The 16,759-nt window shown below is 60.2% G+C and overlaps 2 protein-coding genes across 4 annotated transcripts in view; one reads left to right on the top strand and one right to left on the bottom strand.

Moving 5' to 3' along the window:
- FANCA (FA complementation group A) overlaps positions 1 to 5,163 on the bottom strand; it is a 32,703-nt gene extending 27,540 nt beyond the window's left edge. For 2 of the 3 annotated variants that reach the window (XR_007206369.1, XM_048316792.1), the window contains exons 1-7: positions 5,107 to 5,163; positions 4,663 to 4,772; positions 3,732 to 3,804; positions 3,433 to 3,575; positions 3,035 to 3,130; positions 1,269 to 1,342; positions 128 to 243 (exon numbers count right to left, since the gene is read on the bottom strand). Coding sequence is in view for 2 of the 3 variants with exons in the window: in XM_048316792.1 (XP_048172749.1) it covers positions 128 to 243; positions 1,269 to 1,342; positions 3,035 to 3,130; positions 3,433 to 3,575; positions 3,732 to 3,804; positions 4,663 to 4,772; positions 5,107 to 5,146 (652 nt within the window). In the remaining variant the exon portion in view is untranslated. The remainder of the gene's footprint in view (positions 1 to 127; positions 244 to 1,268; positions 1,343 to 3,034; positions 3,131 to 3,432; positions 3,576 to 3,731; positions 3,805 to 4,662; positions 4,773 to 5,106) is intronic. The other variant, XM_048316793.1, reaches the window with a different exon arrangement.
- Positions 5,164 to 9,507: 4,344 nt separating this feature from the next.
- Positions 9,508 to 16,627, top strand: SPIRE2 (spire type actin nucleation factor 2). Its single transcript, XM_048316995.1, has 15 exons — positions 9,508 to 9,749; positions 12,652 to 12,689; positions 12,850 to 13,209; positions 13,478 to 13,558; positions 13,636 to 13,800; positions 13,881 to 13,967; positions 14,097 to 14,205; positions 14,282 to 14,451; positions 14,532 to 14,682; positions 14,796 to 14,929; positions 15,168 to 15,302; positions 15,382 to 15,449; positions 15,558 to 15,585; positions 15,788 to 15,903; positions 15,980 to 16,627. Exons 1-15 carry the CDS (start codon positions 9,536 to 9,538, stop codon positions 16,194 to 16,196), a joined length of 2,073 nt encoding a protein of 690 aa, XP_048172952.1. The 5' UTR covers positions 9,508 to 9,535; the 3' UTR covers positions 16,197 to 16,627.
- The last annotated feature ends 132 nt before the right edge of the window (positions 16,628 to 16,759 follow it).

Below are 16,759 nucleotides of genomic sequence, written 5' to 3'. Positions count from 1 at the left end.
AAATTTGCTAAATTTTCCAAATACATAAAAAATATATTCCCCAGAAAAATGAGGTAAGGAAACCCAAAGTGAGGCCGGTGTTGTTACACCTCTGACGTTCTGCCCTGCACCCAGCCCAGGGCCTTGCCTGAGAGAAGTCGCTGTGCCAGCTCTGTGTCCCCACAGGGCATGTCCCCAGCCTGCTCACAGAGGCCACAGAGGCTGCTGCAGAGCCACTCCACTGCTGCTGGGCCTGCTGGGCTCCTGGAACACACAAAAGCACCTTCAGTTCAATGCCTCCTGCTTTCCATAAGGCTTGGCTGTCTCCACCACCATCCTCTGGGCCCAGGCAAGAGCCACCTGTGCATTCTGCCCTAAATGTGTCACTTCATTTATTTAACTTGGACCAGCACGTTTGCTTTACAAACAGTTGCTTTTTATATTATTTGCTTTATAAAAAGATCCCACAACACACGCATGCAAAGGAAAAAATGTGTGTGAAATTGTGCATCCAAGTATTTCCTCATCTCTGACATGAAAATGTTTCCATTGAGAAACCTCTGCTAGAAGAATTTCAGTTCCAATTTCTAAGACACTTGGGTAAAAATGCTTCAAAAAATAAATTAAATTCTTAATCTATGCCCTTGGTTCCCTAAAATTGGAAGCACAGTGGGCACCGAAGGCTTTCACTGTGAACAGACAAGTAAACCAGCATCAAAAGCCTAAAAGATCACTGGGACACTCTTTTGACACAATAAGGAGACAACCTGAACTTCACAAATGGGCGAGTTGTTAGCTCTGTATCATGCAATAATGGAATGGGTTGGGTTGGAAGGGACCTTAATGTTCATCTTGTCTCACTCCCTGCATGGGCAGGGACACCTTTCACTATCCCAGGTTGCTCCAAGCCCCGTCCAACCTGGCCTTGGACACTCGTTGGGGGACAAAAACCAAAAACTAAAATTCTTAGACTAACTATTCTCTGGAGATTAACTCTGCCAGACCAAAAAATGTAAGATTTTGTGAAGATGGAAGCACCCAGCCTCTGCAGAGCAAGATTACTTCTCGAGTCCAGCTGGTGGACACCGAGGAGCCACCGCACCTAAACTGAGCTAATTACCCCAGAGTAACCACCCAAACCCACAGCAGCTCCTTAATCCTGCTAATCTGATCCCTTGCCAGCACCTGACTATATCCTCAGTCCAGAATACTCATGACTAATCCCTGATTATATTCCAATAGGCTTTAGGAGATTAGCTACATCTGCAAACCCACAGAGCCCCGCTCACCTCTCCAGCAGCTCTGCCAGGCCAGCGATGCCACCGCTGTGCAGGTGCCACACGGCCTCCAGCACCAGGGGCTCCTAAGGAGATGCCACCATTAGGTCACAGGCTGCACTGTGCAGTTAACATTTGGCTATTGCAAATGGTACATGAAAAGTAAAGCTGAATTCTGTTTATTCCAACTATCCAGAAGCTGTTAAAATTTTTTAATTGACCGCACAGGAAATACCTGGTGATGAAAGATTGTATTTCCTACAAGTTTTGGGTGGTTTAGGGTTGTAGATGCATCATCATTTTAAATTTTCATGGACAAGTAATGAATATATCCACCTTTTCCCTCTGGAATAACGCTGATTCTGCAGATTCAAAGGAGCAGGGATATCCCAGGAAGCAGGTAACACAACTGAGTTTCAGGTCGTGCTAATTCAGATCCAGATCCAGATTAGAGAATTGTCCTTTAGTCTATTAACTGTTTATTATGTTCTCTGTGGAACAAGGCTGCCACTCTCAAGTGGTTCGTGCACACTCTCAAGTCCATATCCCAATAGAGCTGGGATTGCAGGAGACTACAGGAAGAGCCACTGCAATCATCCAGGCAGAAAGGCTGATGGACACAAAGGAAAAATGAACAACCTTTGGCAAAAATGTGCACCAGGCATCGCTCCTGTGTGGATCAAATTGCTGCCCTGTAACATCCCTTCCAGCTCCTGCCCAGAACAGCACGCCCCAGAGAGTCCTGAGCCAGCAAAACAGCACTGCAGGGTGCACCTGGCAGGGGAAAGGTGCAGCAGCAGCTTCTGATCGTTCCAGGCAGAACCAACACCTTCAAGAAACCTTCCCACCTTGGGAAGGAAGGGGCATTTGGGAGCCTCGGGCACAGGGGAAAGTCAAAGCCCCAGGAGCTTCCTGTGGTGACCAGCAGCTGCCTCATCCCTGACCCCAAACTCGCCCACATAATTTGTCTTCACAACCTAATTCTTACTGTAACGCCCTCAGTTACAGAGTTATCTCTCATTTATCCCCATGTCTGCCCCAGGACCAGGAGATCTTAATCAGCCTGTGAAACACACAGGTTCTATTTTCAGCTCAGGAGCGGATATTTGAGACTAGAGCACGGCCCTTTATCCGGGCAGATCAGCCTTCTCCTCCTTTCCCATGAGAGCAGCGAGGAATCAGACCTGCCCCACTCATAAAAAGCCCTTAACTCCACTCACAGCACCACTTGTCTCCACAAAACACACCCAGATGAAATCAAGACATCCCGTTTGTGAGGCAGCACAAGCTGTTATCTGCTATCTGGTTTCTTTCTCTGTGACCTCACTTTGTCTTATCGCCCTTCCCAGGTAAACAAAGCGGAGAACCGGGATGCCAAAGACACTTGGAATATTGCTGGCAAAGCACATGAAGGGCTCTGGGACTGTGCCACCCCACAGTCAGCTGGGAGTTCCTGCACTGGACCTGGAGAGCACCCCAAAACCAGCACTTGATCACCAAGGTGCTGTCAATATCCTTTTGTGACAGTTCCCAATAATTGAAATAACTCCAAACCTCAGCTGAGTTGAAAAAGCAAATCCCACTGCAGAAACAAGGAAATTGCCACTGAACTTGCTCTAAAATAAACAAAATAACCAAGAACCCCCACCATTTATAATCCAGCTCATGCTTTTGGAAGGTCAGGAAGACCAGTCATTCTCAGGAATTCAGAGATGCCACATCCCGTGGATGAAATCTCATGGCCTGTAACACCACAATGTTTCTCCATGAGTTCTCACCTTCATTTTCCACATTTCCTGGCAGAAGAGGGAGCGACAGAACGTGTTGTTTGCCAGCAAATCCTTCACAGTCTGAAGCAAGCAGGACAACCTCTTCTGGCATCACCCCAGAAATGAAGAAGAAATAATTCCCTTTGTGAATAAGACATTATCAGAAAAACCATTTGTTGCTTTGCCCTGTTTGCTGCTTTTTAAAGGGTCAAATGGTGGAGAGAATTCAGGGGAAAGGCCTAAACTTCTCTTCTTATATATCTTGTACTTCTGCAAGCAAATCAAACACCGCAGTGAATAATTGCCCGCTCGTGTTTGGGGCTTTATCAGAGCAGATAAACTGGGCTTAAAGTCAAACCTAACAGTGCTGTTTTGTTGATAAATTAAAGATAAAGCTTTCCCCTTACTCTCTGGTCAGAGGTCAGCAGTGGGACTCGTGAGGGGCTGGCAGAACCCTGGCAGATCCGCTCCACGTTGGCAACAGCGTTTTTGGCTGCCAAGGTTGCTGTGGGCACACCCAGTTTTGAGGCCTGCTCCTGAAGAACAGAGACTAAACAAAAGAGCAAAGCAGAAAACTGTCATCACCAGGTAAGTAAGAAACAAGACCAGAACAATGAAAAGAAAGTAAGACTAGGGTTGCATTTAAAGGCAAAAATTCAGTGTTGAGGAAGAGTTCTTCCCCACATCTGGCCTGGGAGATGCTCACCTATAAATGACTCTGGTGACACTCCCCGGTGCTCAGCCCCATCCTGCACATCTGGCTTGGCTGAATCTCCCACCTGGAAAGCAAATAAAACCATAAAACTCTTAGATGTCTGACACACACATTTACAAACCTATCCCTGTAGTGAAGTGAAATTAACACACAGCTCCCACATGGGAAGGGAAAAGCAGAGATTTCATGGCACCCTACAAGAGACGTATGTTTAGCTATTGTCAGTTTATGCAGAAAGAAGGAGATACAGGTCGAAGTTCCTCATCCCCAGGGACCAAACAGCTCAGCAGCAGCACCAGGAGCAGAATTTCTATAATCTCTATCTTTCAAGTCCTTTCTATGAAGCCACGTGGCCATAAATATTTGATGAAACATGTCCAAATGTTGGATCATTTTCTAGTTAAATCCCCTTTTTCTTTTTATAAAGAGAAATATTCTCTAGAGAAAGAAAGATCCTGAACTATGGGAGATATTTACATTATCTGTTGCAGCTGTAAAATCAGTGTGTGAGGAGAGGGAGAACGTGGCCAAATCACAACAGTGGCTCAAGACAAGCTTGTCACGAAGACAGTCATGTCAGTCTGAAGTGGTTGGCAATTCAGAGAAAAGCCAAGTCTCTCCTGATTTGTTTTCCCTACATTCACAAGAAGCCAGGTCTGACTCAAAGGAAAATGTACTGGATTTCCCAAATCCAAACCACGCTTAACCATTTTTAGTCTGTAAAAGTAAAACATTGATAAAAAAGGGATAACACAATCTCATTTCTCCAACACAAACCTTTCAACTTCATCTATTCCTACAGCGTTGGTTTTTCTTTCCACGTATCACGGAAAGCTCTGTTCCTGGGACATTGACTCCAGCACTGGCACCCACCTCCAGCTGGGATCTCCCACTATGCCACCCTGAACTGTCCCGTTCCTACCTCCAGGAGGAGGTCACTCAGGTTCTGGTGGTGTTCCAGCAGCCGCAGAGCCGCTTCCTGGAGCTCCGCTTCGCTCCCAAAGGGGCTTTTCCGCTTCCTGGCTCTCCCTGCTGAGAAGTTTGGGTTTATGACCAGCGTGTTCCCAGGGCACCCCGAGATCACCGCCCGCTCCCTGCTGCTGGTGGACGAGGGCAGAGCGGGGGTGCGAAGAAAACAGACTGGGGACATGAGGGCAGATGGCGTGTACCAGGGCTCGGGGGCCTTGAGGAAGGCAGAGCGGGGCGGATGGAGCGGGACATGGGGGCAGAGAGATGTGTGTGCAGGTAGACAGAAGGGGTGTATGAGGGCAGAGAGGAGACATTCACGCCCCCCGTCCCCTCCGCGGTCCCCGCGGGGAGCGCCCGGCGCGGAGCTTGCCCCGGGGCCGCCTCAGCCCGCACGTACCGAGCAGGTCCCGCCAGCTCCTCCCGCCCGCGCCCGCCATCGCGGGCCGCCGCTTCCCGCCACGCCAGCCCGCGCCGCCATTGGCTCCCGCCGGCCGAGCCCGCCTTCCCCATTGGCTGGAACGGACGAGCGGCCGCGCTCGCGCCCCCCCGCCGCCTCTGCCCATTGGTTGGAAGCGCGGCGTGGTCCCGCCCCTCCGCCGCCCTCTTGGTAGTGGCGGAGGTGGGAGCTGCCATGTTGGGGAGGGCGGCGGGAGCGGCGGGGCAGCGCGGCCGTGTCGGGAGGGGGACACGGAGGGATGTGGGACAACACGGGGGGTCAGGCACCGTGAGGGGACCCGCTCCGCACGGGCTGTGAGCTGCAGAGTGTGGGGGATAGGGTGGGGGACTCCAGTCCTGTCAGTTCTGAGCGGTGAGGATGCTGCTGACCCTGATCCCACCCAGGGAAGGGGACAAGAGCGGCTGGAAATCCCAAAGGGAAGAATCACCAGCATTGCTGGGAGAATAAATCATGGAATGACAGAATGGTTTGGATTGGAAGAAAATGGTTTGTGCTGGAAGGGATCTCAAAGCCCATCCATTTCCACCCCCTGCCATGGGCAGGGACACCTCCCACTGTCCCAGGCTGCTCCAAGCCCCAATGTCCAGCCTGGTCTTGGGCACTGCCAGGGATCCAGGGGCAGCCACAGCTGCTCTGGGCACCCTGTGCCAAGGCCTCTCCACCCTCCCAGGGAACAATTCCTTCCCAGTATCCCATCTAACCCTGCCTTCTGGCAGTGGGAAGCCATTCCCCCTTGTCCTGGCACTCCAGGCCCGTGTCCAACACCCCTCTCCCTCTTTTTCCTCAGATCTCTTTATGTCCAGAATCGCCGCAAAGTTTCACAGGGAGCAGAGTAGAATTCCCAGAGGGCTTTTCCCTCTGATCTGATCCTTCCTGACAACGAACCACTGCTGTTGGCCACTGTGGCTTGGAGCCACAGTGGTCATTCTTCACTGAAAGATGAAGCCCCCGAGGGTGTCCACCATTGGAAGCAGCTCCGGCTGGGATTGGCCGTGGGATGTGGGATGGTTTATTGCAGTGCTGGCCCTGGCAGGGTGTGAGTCAGCAGCACATGATGCCAAGCCAGGGAGAACTTCCCGGCAGTGCCAGCGCATCCAGCACTGACAGTGCCATGGGATCCCACTGCGGACAGGCCCCACGGCACCGAGCCTGGGAATCCTTGCCAGAGTCACATTCCTGAGTCACTTTAACCCCCAATGCCATCGTCAAGTTTGTGTCAGCCCCAGATTTTGGGGGAGGGGGTAAGTGGGGGGGGTCTGGGCAGCCCCAGATTTTGGGATCCCCCATCGCAACCAGCCCCAGCAGGCATCTGGCTGGGAGCTTGGCATTCCAGAGTGCTCCTGGGGTTTATTCCCAGGGTCTCCAAGGGTGTTCCCAAGGTCCTTGCAATGTCCTCAAGGTCTCCAGGGAGTTTCCAAGGGTGACCTTAAAGTCCTCATGGTGTCCCCAAGGTCCCCAGGGTGTTCCTGAGGTCCCCAAGGGTATTCCAAATGCCTCTGGAGTGGTCCCGAATGTCCCCAAGGTGTGTCTCAGAGTGTCCCCCCTCAAACTCCAGCCATATCCGAGGCCAGCACACAGCAGGAGCAAACTGCCAAGTAAAATGCTCCCTCCTTCCATGTTCCCAGTTTACTGCAGCATGGAGGGAAGGCAGGAGAGGCACATCCACCCCACAGGTGCTCTGTGCAGTCATCCCAGGTTCCTGTGGCTTTGTAAGGAATTTTTTTTGCATATGAGAGCTGAAACCCACGGGAGTGGATTATCCACAAGGAAACAGGGGTACAGCCCTGCTGCAGGTGGCTGGGGAAGGGCTCTGCCTGCCCTCCATCCCAACTCCGTGCCTTATCCTGCTTCCACACTGAAGGAGCCAGGAATTCCAACCCTCCCATAGTGCTCTGACACCATTTCCCAAACTCTTCATCTTTCCTTCCCCCCTATTTCTTTCGGGTTTAATTCTATTTCCCTCATCCACACACACGCTTGGCTTCTGTTTGTGTTTTCCAGCCGGCAGCTTTTAATTACACCACGATTCCATATTAATTACAGATTTACCCAAAGCAAAGGGCTCCGTGCTTTATCATGCAAATGCTTTCCCACGAATCCTGCAGGGTGGGTTTTCCTTCAAACGCCGCACGTCCTCCTGCTCCCATCCCGACGCTGCCGCCCCGGCTGTGTCCAGAGGCGCTGGAAAGCTGGCAGCCGGCACGGCACGGCCCTGCTCCGGTGGCCAGCACGGGTGGCTTTCCTCCCGGAAAGTTGCTTCCCAAGCAGGCTCCAAACCGGCTGATTACAGGGTAAACGGGGCGTTCAAACCTCTCAGTTCAGACCCAGATGTCGGCGCCGCGGCCACGAGCTGCTCCGGGGGCTGCAGCTGTGCAGGATCCCGCGTGGATCCAGCTGGAGATGAAGCTGGCACCGTGCTCCTAACTCCCTGCAACGTGGTCCCACCCACCCATGGGGCATTTGAGCGCTCTCGGAGATGCACGAACACCTTGGGTCACCCATAGCCCTTCTCCCCCTTCTCAAACACCAGGGCACCATGCAGAGCTGTGTTTCTCGGTATTCCAGCTCCATTATCCCATTTTCTTCCCCAAAGATGGAGCTGGCACTGTTCAGGTTCTCTGGGATGGGCACTGAAGGGCTTTTCTCCTCCATCCCGGGCTCTTTGATAGATGTCTCCAGGCCTGGAGCAGCGCTTTGGCCATGTGGGACAGATGAGCAGCCGTGTGTCAGCTCCATCCCTGTCCCAGCCCTGCCAGCACAGCTCTGGGATTGATCCCAGTTTATGCTCATTGGTTAATGGAGCTGAGACAGGGTTTTATTCTCCTTCCATCATGGAAACGGGAAGCTCATCATGACAAGAGTGTTCATTTGCTCCCTCTGACCTTTCCCATGCACTGGTTGTCCTTTCTGCTCCGTCAGGACAATCCTGCCCTCCCCATGTGTCTGAAGGGACCAGCTGGTGCCCAAAGGTGATCCTGCTCTCATGTTAGACTTTCCCAGTGGCTGCAGGATGCCAACCCCCCACATCATATTCCCATTCCCAGCTCATCCTGGTACCTTCACCCAGCTCCTGCTGCTCCTGGCCATGCCCAAACCACTCTGGCATCTGGAGCTCTTGTCCTTCCCTCCAGGAAGTTTTCCTGTCCCAGCCTGGCCCCTTCCCTGTGCCAGTTCCTCATCCCAGCCGAGTGCCCCAGGGCTCCCCCAGCACCCCACAGGGCAGGTGCCTCGTGGCAGGAGTCCCCGTGGGCACTGGCAATCCCATGTTCCTGCCCTCATTCCCGCTCGTGTGTCCCCAGGTGACCCTGGTGCCAAGGCCATCGTGTCCCTGCATGTGCTGCCCCACATGTGGCATGTGGGCTCCATGGGGCAAGAGCCAGGGCTGGGGCCGAGCCATGGGCCATGGACACCCTGTTCCTCCTGGGGCACAGGGGGGTCTCATGTCCCTCGGGGTTGTCACCAAGCACTGCTCTGCACCCATGCTGGGCACTGCCACCAGCACATGCCCTGCGATTCGCGCCCTGTGTCCTGTGCCCAGCTGTGTGCCCCGAACCTTGCACTCTGCACCCAGTTAGCCCAGTACAACCACTCCCTGCTCCCAGCCCTGCAGCCTGGCAGCCTGGGCCGAGCTGTGCTGTACTGTGCCACACTGTGCTGAGCTGTGCCGTACCATGTCATGCCATGCCGAGCTGTGCCATCGGTGCTGAGCTGTTCTGTACTGCCCTGAGCCATGCCATGCTGAGCTGTGCCACCGGTACTGAGCTGTGATGCGCCCTGCTGAGCCATGCAGAGCCGAGCTGTGTCGCGCCATGCCAAGCTGTGCCATTCTGAGCCATACCATACTGTACAGAGCCGTGCTGTGCCATGCCACACTCTACTGCCCCATCCTACTCTGTACCAAGCTGTGCCAAACCGTACCGAGCCATGTCACACCGAGCCGTGCTGTAACGTGCCGCGCCACACGGCGCCATGCCGTGCCGTGCCAGTCTGTACCGAGCTCACCGCGCCGTGCCGTGCCGTGCCGCCCCGTACCGTTACTGTACCGCACCGTCCCGAACCGCCCGGCCCCGCGCCGTCCCGAGCCGCCCGGTGCCCCCCAGCGCCACCGGGGCCCCTCCCGGCGGGCGCCTGCGGCGGTGCCGGTGCCGGTGCCGGTGCCGGTGCCGGTGCCGGTGCCGGTGTGGGGGGCGGGGTCTCTCCCCGTCGCCCCGCCCCTCCCCTTCGTGGCCCCGCCCCCGCCGCGCGCCCCAGCGGTGCGGGATGGGGAGACGTCGTGGGCGTGGTCAATTGGGGCGTGGCCCCGCGTGGCCCCGCCCCGTCGGCCCCGCCCGGCGCGCCCCGCCCGCGCTCGGCGGTGCGGGATGGGGCGATGGCGCGGGCGGGCGCGGGGCCGCCGCGGGAGCTGTCCCTGGAGGAGGTGCTGAAGTGCTACGAGCAGCCGCTGAACGAGGAGCAGGCCTGGGCCCTCTGCTTCCAGGGCTGCCGCGCCGCCGCCGCCGCCCCCGTCGCCCCCGCGCCGCTCCGCACCGCCGACATCCGCCTCCGCGCCGACGGCTCCGTCCGCCTGCCCGCCCCGCCGCACGGTGAGGGCCGCCGCCGCCGGGGGGGGCGGGAGCGGGCGGTGCCCGCGCGGGGGGGGGGGGGGTGGGGGGGACGGGACGGCACCGCCAAACGGGGCTTACCGCGGTTTACCGGGGCTTACGGGCACTAGGACTTGCTGGGGCGCACCGGGGCGCACCGGGGCACCGGGGCTTACGGGCACCGGCAGCGGGGCACCAGGGTTTGCCGGCACTGGGAATTATCGGCACCGCGGGAGCGGAGCACCGGGGTTTACCAAGGTTTAGCGGAGCTTACCGGCACCGACACCCGGGACACCGGGACTTACTGGCACTGGGGCTTATCGGAGCTTACCGACACTGGGAGCGAGGCACCGGGGCTTACCGGCACCGAAAGCGGGGCACCGGAGCTTACCGGCGCTGGGATCCAGCGCCGGGGCTTTCCTGCTCCGGAGCTTAGCAGCACAAGGAACGGGGAACTGGGACTTACCGGCACGGGGGCACCAGAGCTTACCAGCACCAGGGCTAACTAGCACCGGAATCCGGGATATCGGGACTTACCAGCACCGGGGCTTACTGGCACCAGGAGCGAGGCGCTGGGATTTACCCGCACCGGTGCTTGCTGGCACCGGGAGCAGCGTACGGTGCTTACTGGCACCGGGACTTCTCGGCCCCGGGACCCGGGGCATCGGGACTTACCAGCACAAAGAGCGGGGACCTGGGACTTACCGGCACCGGGACTTACCGGCACCGGCAGGGGGTGCTGCACCAGCGTCGGGGACGCGGAGGGACCGGGGGTATCGGCAGCGGGGGGGGCGCACCGGCAGCGGCGGGGAAAAACCGGTACCGGAGCAGCAGATGGGCAGGAGAAGCGGCACCGGAGATGGGGGGCAGGCACCGAGGCACCGGCAGCAGGGGAGTAGTGCCGGGGGTCGCCAGAGAGACTGTGAGGACAGGAAAAAAGGCCGGTCCCATCAGCGGGGAGCAGGAAGGCGACACCGGGCAGGGGTGAGGGTGAGCCCCAAGCCCTGGCCCTGGCGAGGGGGACTGACACCAGCACTGCCGGTATCAGTGGAAGGGCTGCGCTGAGGCCTGGGGGAGGGGGTGGGCTGGTGACTTGGGGGTCTGGGACTGGTGTGGCACTGCTACCGGCACTGGCACCAACAAGGTCACCAGCACTGGGTGTCCCGGGTGACCCAGGGAGGCTGGAGCCAGGTGGGGATGTTTGCGTGGTCCTGGCACCCACCATGGGGCTGCAGGACACACAGCAAGGACAGACGGACGGACGCATGGACACCCACACAGCACAGGCACCTGTCACCCACATCTGCACCGCCCGGGACTTTGTCCCCCGCTCCAGACCCAGGCAGTGGCACACGGGACAGCCCCATCCCTGCCCTTTGGCCTCCCAGCCATCCCTCCACAGGTGCCTTGCACTGCCAGGCATGGCTGTGACGGTTCCGGGGTGTCACCAGGCTGGCTGCCGGCAGTGACACCGGGGCGGCTCAATGCCACAAGGAGCACCTGGAGCATGGCCAACGTCTCCACCCGTCTCGCCCACAGCAAGGCCACCAGCGATGGAACCTGGTGTCATGGGGTCACTGTGTGGCCTCGCCCACACTGGGCAGGGACACTGCGGGGTCACTGTGTGTCCTCGGTGCCGGTGGCTGAGCAGACACCGGGGCGCATCAGGTGGCTCCATGCCCAGGGCAGGGACACGCACAGGCATGGCACGTGCCTGTGGCAGCTGGGCATGGCGTGGTCACACCGGCTCCACTGGTCCTGCATGAGAACGGCCCCACACCCTGCCCTGAGCTACCGCAGGGCTGGAGCCGGTGTCACCTGCCAGTGCCACCTACTAGTGCCACTGTGCCACCTCCTGCTCCCAGGCTGCTTCTGTGCCAACCCGAGCCATCTCCCCACGGAAGAACCAGTGAAGCCTTCACAGTGAAGCCTGAGGGCTCCAGGTGCCTCCGGGTGCCAGGGCAGGTGGTGGCACTGGCCTGGCATGTGGCTTTGCAGCTCTGCCAGGGCACAGGGCTGGATCCAGGCTGGGTGAGCCAGCAGCACCCTCTGGAACCTCTCCTGTCCCCTAGCCTATGGGAATTCCCTCCTCAGCTGTGCCCCAGTGGCTGGAGGGAGCTGCTGGGACCCAGCAGGTGGCATCCCAGAGGCTGGCACTGCAGTGGGAGCCAGGCACAGTCTGGGACATGGTTTCTTGATGGGCTTGTGTGTGGTACCATGGCAGGGCCACCACTTGTGCTGCCTTTCCTGTCCGTTCCTGGCTTGCACACGGCTGGCACACGACTGGCACATCCTTGTGGCTGCCACATTGATCAGCTCAATGCAGAGCTAACAATGAGGGAAGCGGAGCCAGGAGCCCTGAGGACACTGCAGAGGCCACTCGTGTTCCTTGTCCTGCAGCTGCCAGGGGGGTTCAAGCTGCCCACAAGCATGTCCTGGGTTCCCTGTGTGTGCCATGCTCCAGCTGTGGCTGCCAGTCCCCACACTGCTGGTGCCTGTGCTGCTGGTACCCACGCTCCTGGTGTCCGCATTGCCAGTGCCCACCATCCCAGATGGGTGCAGGGGGCATCTCCCCATGGGTGTAGAGCTCTCAGTTCCCTCCAGCCCCGGGGGTGAGGGGTACCTGGGTGCCTGTGCCCCCACAGTGTGCCCTCCAGAAGGCTGTGCCAGCACTGCCTGATACCAGGGCTCAACGTGCAGGTGCCCACTGTCCCATGGAGCCATGCCCTGGGACCAGGCCAGGATGGGATGAGCAAGGGAAGGGATCCCAGCTGGGGGGAGGAGCAGCTGGGGATGTGAGCGGCTCAGGGTGGGGGCCCCACAGCCGGAGCGGGTGGGTGATGCGGGGTGGGGTACTCAGCACAGGGCCATGGGTGCCAGCGGTGACTCTGCCCTCCTCCCCCAGACCTGCCCGCGCTGCTGACGCCCTCCGCCGAAGCCCAGGTACGTGGGGGCCATCACAGCCCGGTGTGGGGTGGGCACGGCCCCCTGCCCCCCTCGCCCGGGGGTCACAGGTCCTGGGACAGGACCCAGCACCAAGGAGGGGGCGGGGACAACTGGTGCCAGGGTGCATCCGCTCCCCCGCCAGTGCTGTCTCCCGCAGATGGTGCAGTCGCTAGGCTTTGCCGTGTACCGGGCGCTGGACTGGGGGCTGGACGAGAACGAGGAGCGGGAGCTGAGCCCGCGCCTGGAGCAGCTCATCGACCTGATGACCAACAGCGACTCCGAGGACAGCGGCTGCGCCACGGCCGACGAGGGCTATGGGGGGCAGGATGAGGAGGAGGAGGGGGGCGAGGGGCCGCCTCGCTCCGTGCGCACCTTCGGCCAGGCCATGCGCTGCTGTGCCGCCCGCCTGGCCGACCCCGCCGGCGCCCCGGCGCACTACCAGGCTGTCTGCCGCGCCCTCTTCGCAGAGACCGTGGAGCTCATGGCCTTCCTCGCCAAGATCCGCGATGCCAAGGAGGTGAGCATGGGTGCCCGCTGGCATCACTGCCCTGCTGGGGAAAACACCTGCAGTGACAAGGGACCGGGGAGACTGCAGTGCCCCCTCTGCCCACCCCAACCAGGGCTGTTGGTGCCGGTGTTTGGCCATACACCCTCTCCCGGACTGCCATGCTGGCTGGGAATCAGGGTGTTTTGGGGTGCAGCTCAGTGCTGCAGCTCCATGGTACAGTCCTGGCTGCACCTTCAGTGCCGCCAGGACAGGGTGACAGCATCTCGTGCCTCAACAGCTACTGCAGAAGCTGAAAGAGGATGAGGAAGAGGAGGAGCGGCCGGCGGCGGAGCTGGGCAACCTGCGCAACACAGACTGGGTACGGCAGCGGGGCCGGGCATGGGGGCCGTGCCGGGGACGGGTGGGCACTGACGCCGTGTCCGTGTGTCCCCCCAGGCCCGGCTGTGGGTGCAGCTGATGCGGGAGCTGCGGCACGGTGTGAAGCTGAAGAAGGTGCAGGAGAAGCAGTTCAACCCTCTGCCCACCGAGTACCAGCTCACGCCCTTCGAGATGCTCATGCAGGACATCCGTGCCCGCAACTACAAACTCCGCAAAGTTATGGTGAGCATGGCCACCGTGCCAGCCCCTTGCCCTCCATCCTGCCACCCTCCAGCCCAGCACTGACCCCCTTCCCTCCCCAGGTGGATGGAGACATCCCCCCCCGGGTGAAGAAGGATGCCCACGAGCTCATACTCGACTTCATCCGCTCCCGGCCCCCCCTGAAGCAGGTGAGTGCCAGCACCAGGCCACCTGCTGGCGTGACAGTGTTGGTGGGTCCCACCGGTGCCATCCCCACCCTGGCGGTGCCATCCCCGAGCCACGGCCACCACCTGAGGTCCCATCTGTGCACCCCACAGGCATCAGAGAGGCGGCTGCGGCCGCTGCCCCAGAAGCAGAGGACGCTCCACGAGAAGATCCTGGAGGAGATCAGGCAGGAGCGGAAGCTCCGGCCCGTGGAGCAGAAAGGTACCGGTGTCCCCTCCCCGCTGTGCCATGCCACCTGTGTGCCCATCCCCACGGCGCTGAGCCCATCCCTCCGCAGGATACAGCTCCCTGCCCTGCATCCCGCACGCCTGCGCCGGCCACCTGAGCTCCAGCTCCTGCCTCGAGCTGTCCCGGTGCCCGGCCAGCGCCGCGCCTGTGCGCCCGCGGCCACGCGTCCTGCTCAAGGCGCCCACCCTGGCCGAGATGGAGGAGATGAACCTCTCCGAGGCAAGGGGGAACCTGCAGAGGTGGGGAAACACGGGAGGTGCCGGGGTGCCCTTGGTGACACGGTGCCCATGGCCTCGCAGGAGGAGGACTCTCCAGCCACGGAGGTGCCGCTGAAGCGGGATCGCTCCTTCTCGGAGCGGGACCTGGCACAGCTGCAGAGTCAGCTGGGGGGTGACCAGGCTGCGCCTCGGGACCCAGAGCCGCTGCAGCCCGAGCCCCGGCCCCGCTCAGGTACCGCCAGGGGTCCCCGTGTCCGTGTCCCCAGGGGATCTGTGCCGCGCCTTTCACCAGTGGTGGCGCCGGGAAACACGTCCTTGCCACGGCCTCCCTGTCCCTCCCTGCAGGTTCTGTCCCCGCCAGCTGCCACCCACTGCCAGATGGCCCAGCACTACCCCGGGCTGCCCTCGGCGCCGTGGAGGAGAGGCCAGAGGACGGATCCAGCGCTGCCCCCGCCAGCAGCTCCAAGCACCTCTGGCTGGTGGGTTCTGGGGACGCCAGCTGGGAACACTGGGGCTGGGGACACCAGGCAAGCATGTCCATGGGTGCATGGCAGCCTGGCGTGAGGACACATGGTGGCTGGGGTGTCCTTGTGCTGGAGATACTCTGGCTGTCCTGGGATGCTCTGCCAATGCCAGGGATGCTCTGCTCTGGCACAGGAGTGCTCTGGACCATGCCCTGTGCCACAGTCTGGTGTGACATCATCCCCTGTCCCACAGGAGTTCAGCCACCCCGTGGAGAGCCTGGCCCTGACTGTGGAGGAGATGATCAACGTGCGCAGAGTGCTGGTCAAGGCCGAGATGGAGAAGTTCCTGCAGAGCAAGGAGCTGTACAGCAGCCTGCGGAGGGGGAAGGTGGGAATCGGGGGCTGGAGGGACTGCGGGCCATGTGTCCCCCCCCACCTGCCCCCAGCTGACCCTGCTCTGCCCACAGGTCTGCTGCTGCTGCAGGGCCAAGTTCCCTCTCTTCTCCTGGCCTGCGTCGTGTTTCTTCTGCAAGCGGTGAGCACCACGCTGAGCTGCGCCGAGCTGCGCCGTGTCACGGGGCTGGGGGGGGCAGCAGCAGGGTCCCCACAATGGCCCCTCTCACCCACCTCTCTGTGTCCCCAGGTCTGTCTGTAGCTCCTGCAGTCTAAAGGTAAGGGACTGGCTCTGAGCAGTGCCACTGTGTCCCTGTCCTACCCTGCCCCTGCCCTTGCCCTGTCCCTCTCCTGCCCCATTTTGTCCCTGTCCTGCCTTGTCACTGTACCTATCTCTGACCCATCTGCATCCCTGTGTGCCCTATCCCTATCCCATCCCTGTCCCTGTCCCATCCCGCCCTGACTCCCGCATTCCGGTAGATGAAGATGCCTTCCAAGAAGCTGGCTCACATCCCCGTCTACGCGCTGGGCTTCGAGAGCCTGCCGGGCTCGCTGCTGCCCAAGGCCGTGCCGCTGCGCCGGAGGGAGCCCTTCCAGTGAGTTCCTGAGCCTTCCTCCCCTCCTCCCCTCCTCCTCCCCCGCCGGGGGCTGACGGGGTACCCTGTGCCGCAGCTCGCTCTCGGGGCCGTGCTGGCGCCGGGTGGAGGAGGAATTCCCCCACATCTACGCCCAGGGCTCGGTCCTGCGCGACGTCTGCTCCGACTGCGCCGGCTTCGTCACCGACGTGGTCAGCTCCAGCCGCCGCAGCGTGGCCGTCCTCAACGCCAGCGCCGCGTCCCGGCGCCACGCCAAGGCCCGCTCCCTCTACAGCGACGCGTGGCTCAAGTGAAGGGCCGGGCGCCCCGGTGATGGTCGCCACGGGGGTGCCGGTCACCCCGGCACAGCCCCCCGATGTACATATATACATAGGATGGATACACACAGCCTCTATATTTATATACATTATGGACCAGGGGGCAAAAGGACCCGTTCCCGCTGTCCCTGCCATCCCCTTCTGTCCCTGCCACCAGCCCCCGCGGGGATGGATCCTGTCGTGGGGCACCCACAGCCCCCGGTGGAATGGATCCTGCAGCTCCCGGGAGGACGGATGCGGCTGCGGGCAGCTCTTGGGGGATGGATCCTGCTGTGGGACACTCACAGTCCCTGCATTCGCCCCGCTTCTGTGCCAAGCCCTGGCTGTGCCGGGGTGCCCGGTGCCCTGGGCTGGCATGGCTGTTCTGTATGTCCCCTCCGACAATAAACCCGCTGGGCTGCCCTGGGGCCGCGTGGCTGGTCCTGAGTGGATGGGGGAGCGTGGTGAAGGGTGCTGCGGGGTGCCAGGGGATCGGGGCACTCCATTTCGTCGTGCACATGTCCCACCGCCATCCCTATTCCCCCCGCCCCGGGCTGTGC

Source organism: Corvus hawaiiensis, chromosome 12 (assembly GCF_020740725.1).
Source record: "Corvus hawaiiensis isolate bCorHaw1 chromosome 12, bCorHaw1.pri.cur, whole genome shotgun sequence".
Lineage (NCBI taxonomy): Eukaryota > Metazoa > Chordata > Aves > Passeriformes > Corvidae > Corvus > Corvus hawaiiensis.
This window is presented reverse-complemented; position numbering and strand designations above follow the sequence as displayed.

What these genes read in the sequence shown, in the direction of transcription:
- SPIRE2 (XM_048316995.1), top strand. Translation starts at nt 9,536, where the DNA reads ATGGCGCGGGCGGGCGCGGGGCCGCCGCGGGAGCTGTCCCTGGAGGAG. An exon ending in CCCGGCCCCCCCTGAAGCAG is followed by an intron (nt 13,968 to 14,096) that starts GTGAGTGCCAGC and finishes TGCACCCCACAG; the next exon opens with GCATCAGAGAGGCGGCTGCG. An exon ending in GTAGCTCCTGCAGTCTAAAG is followed by an intron (nt 15,586 to 15,787) that starts GTAAGGGACTGG and finishes GCATTCCGGTAG; the next exon opens with ATGAAGATGCCTTCCAAGAA.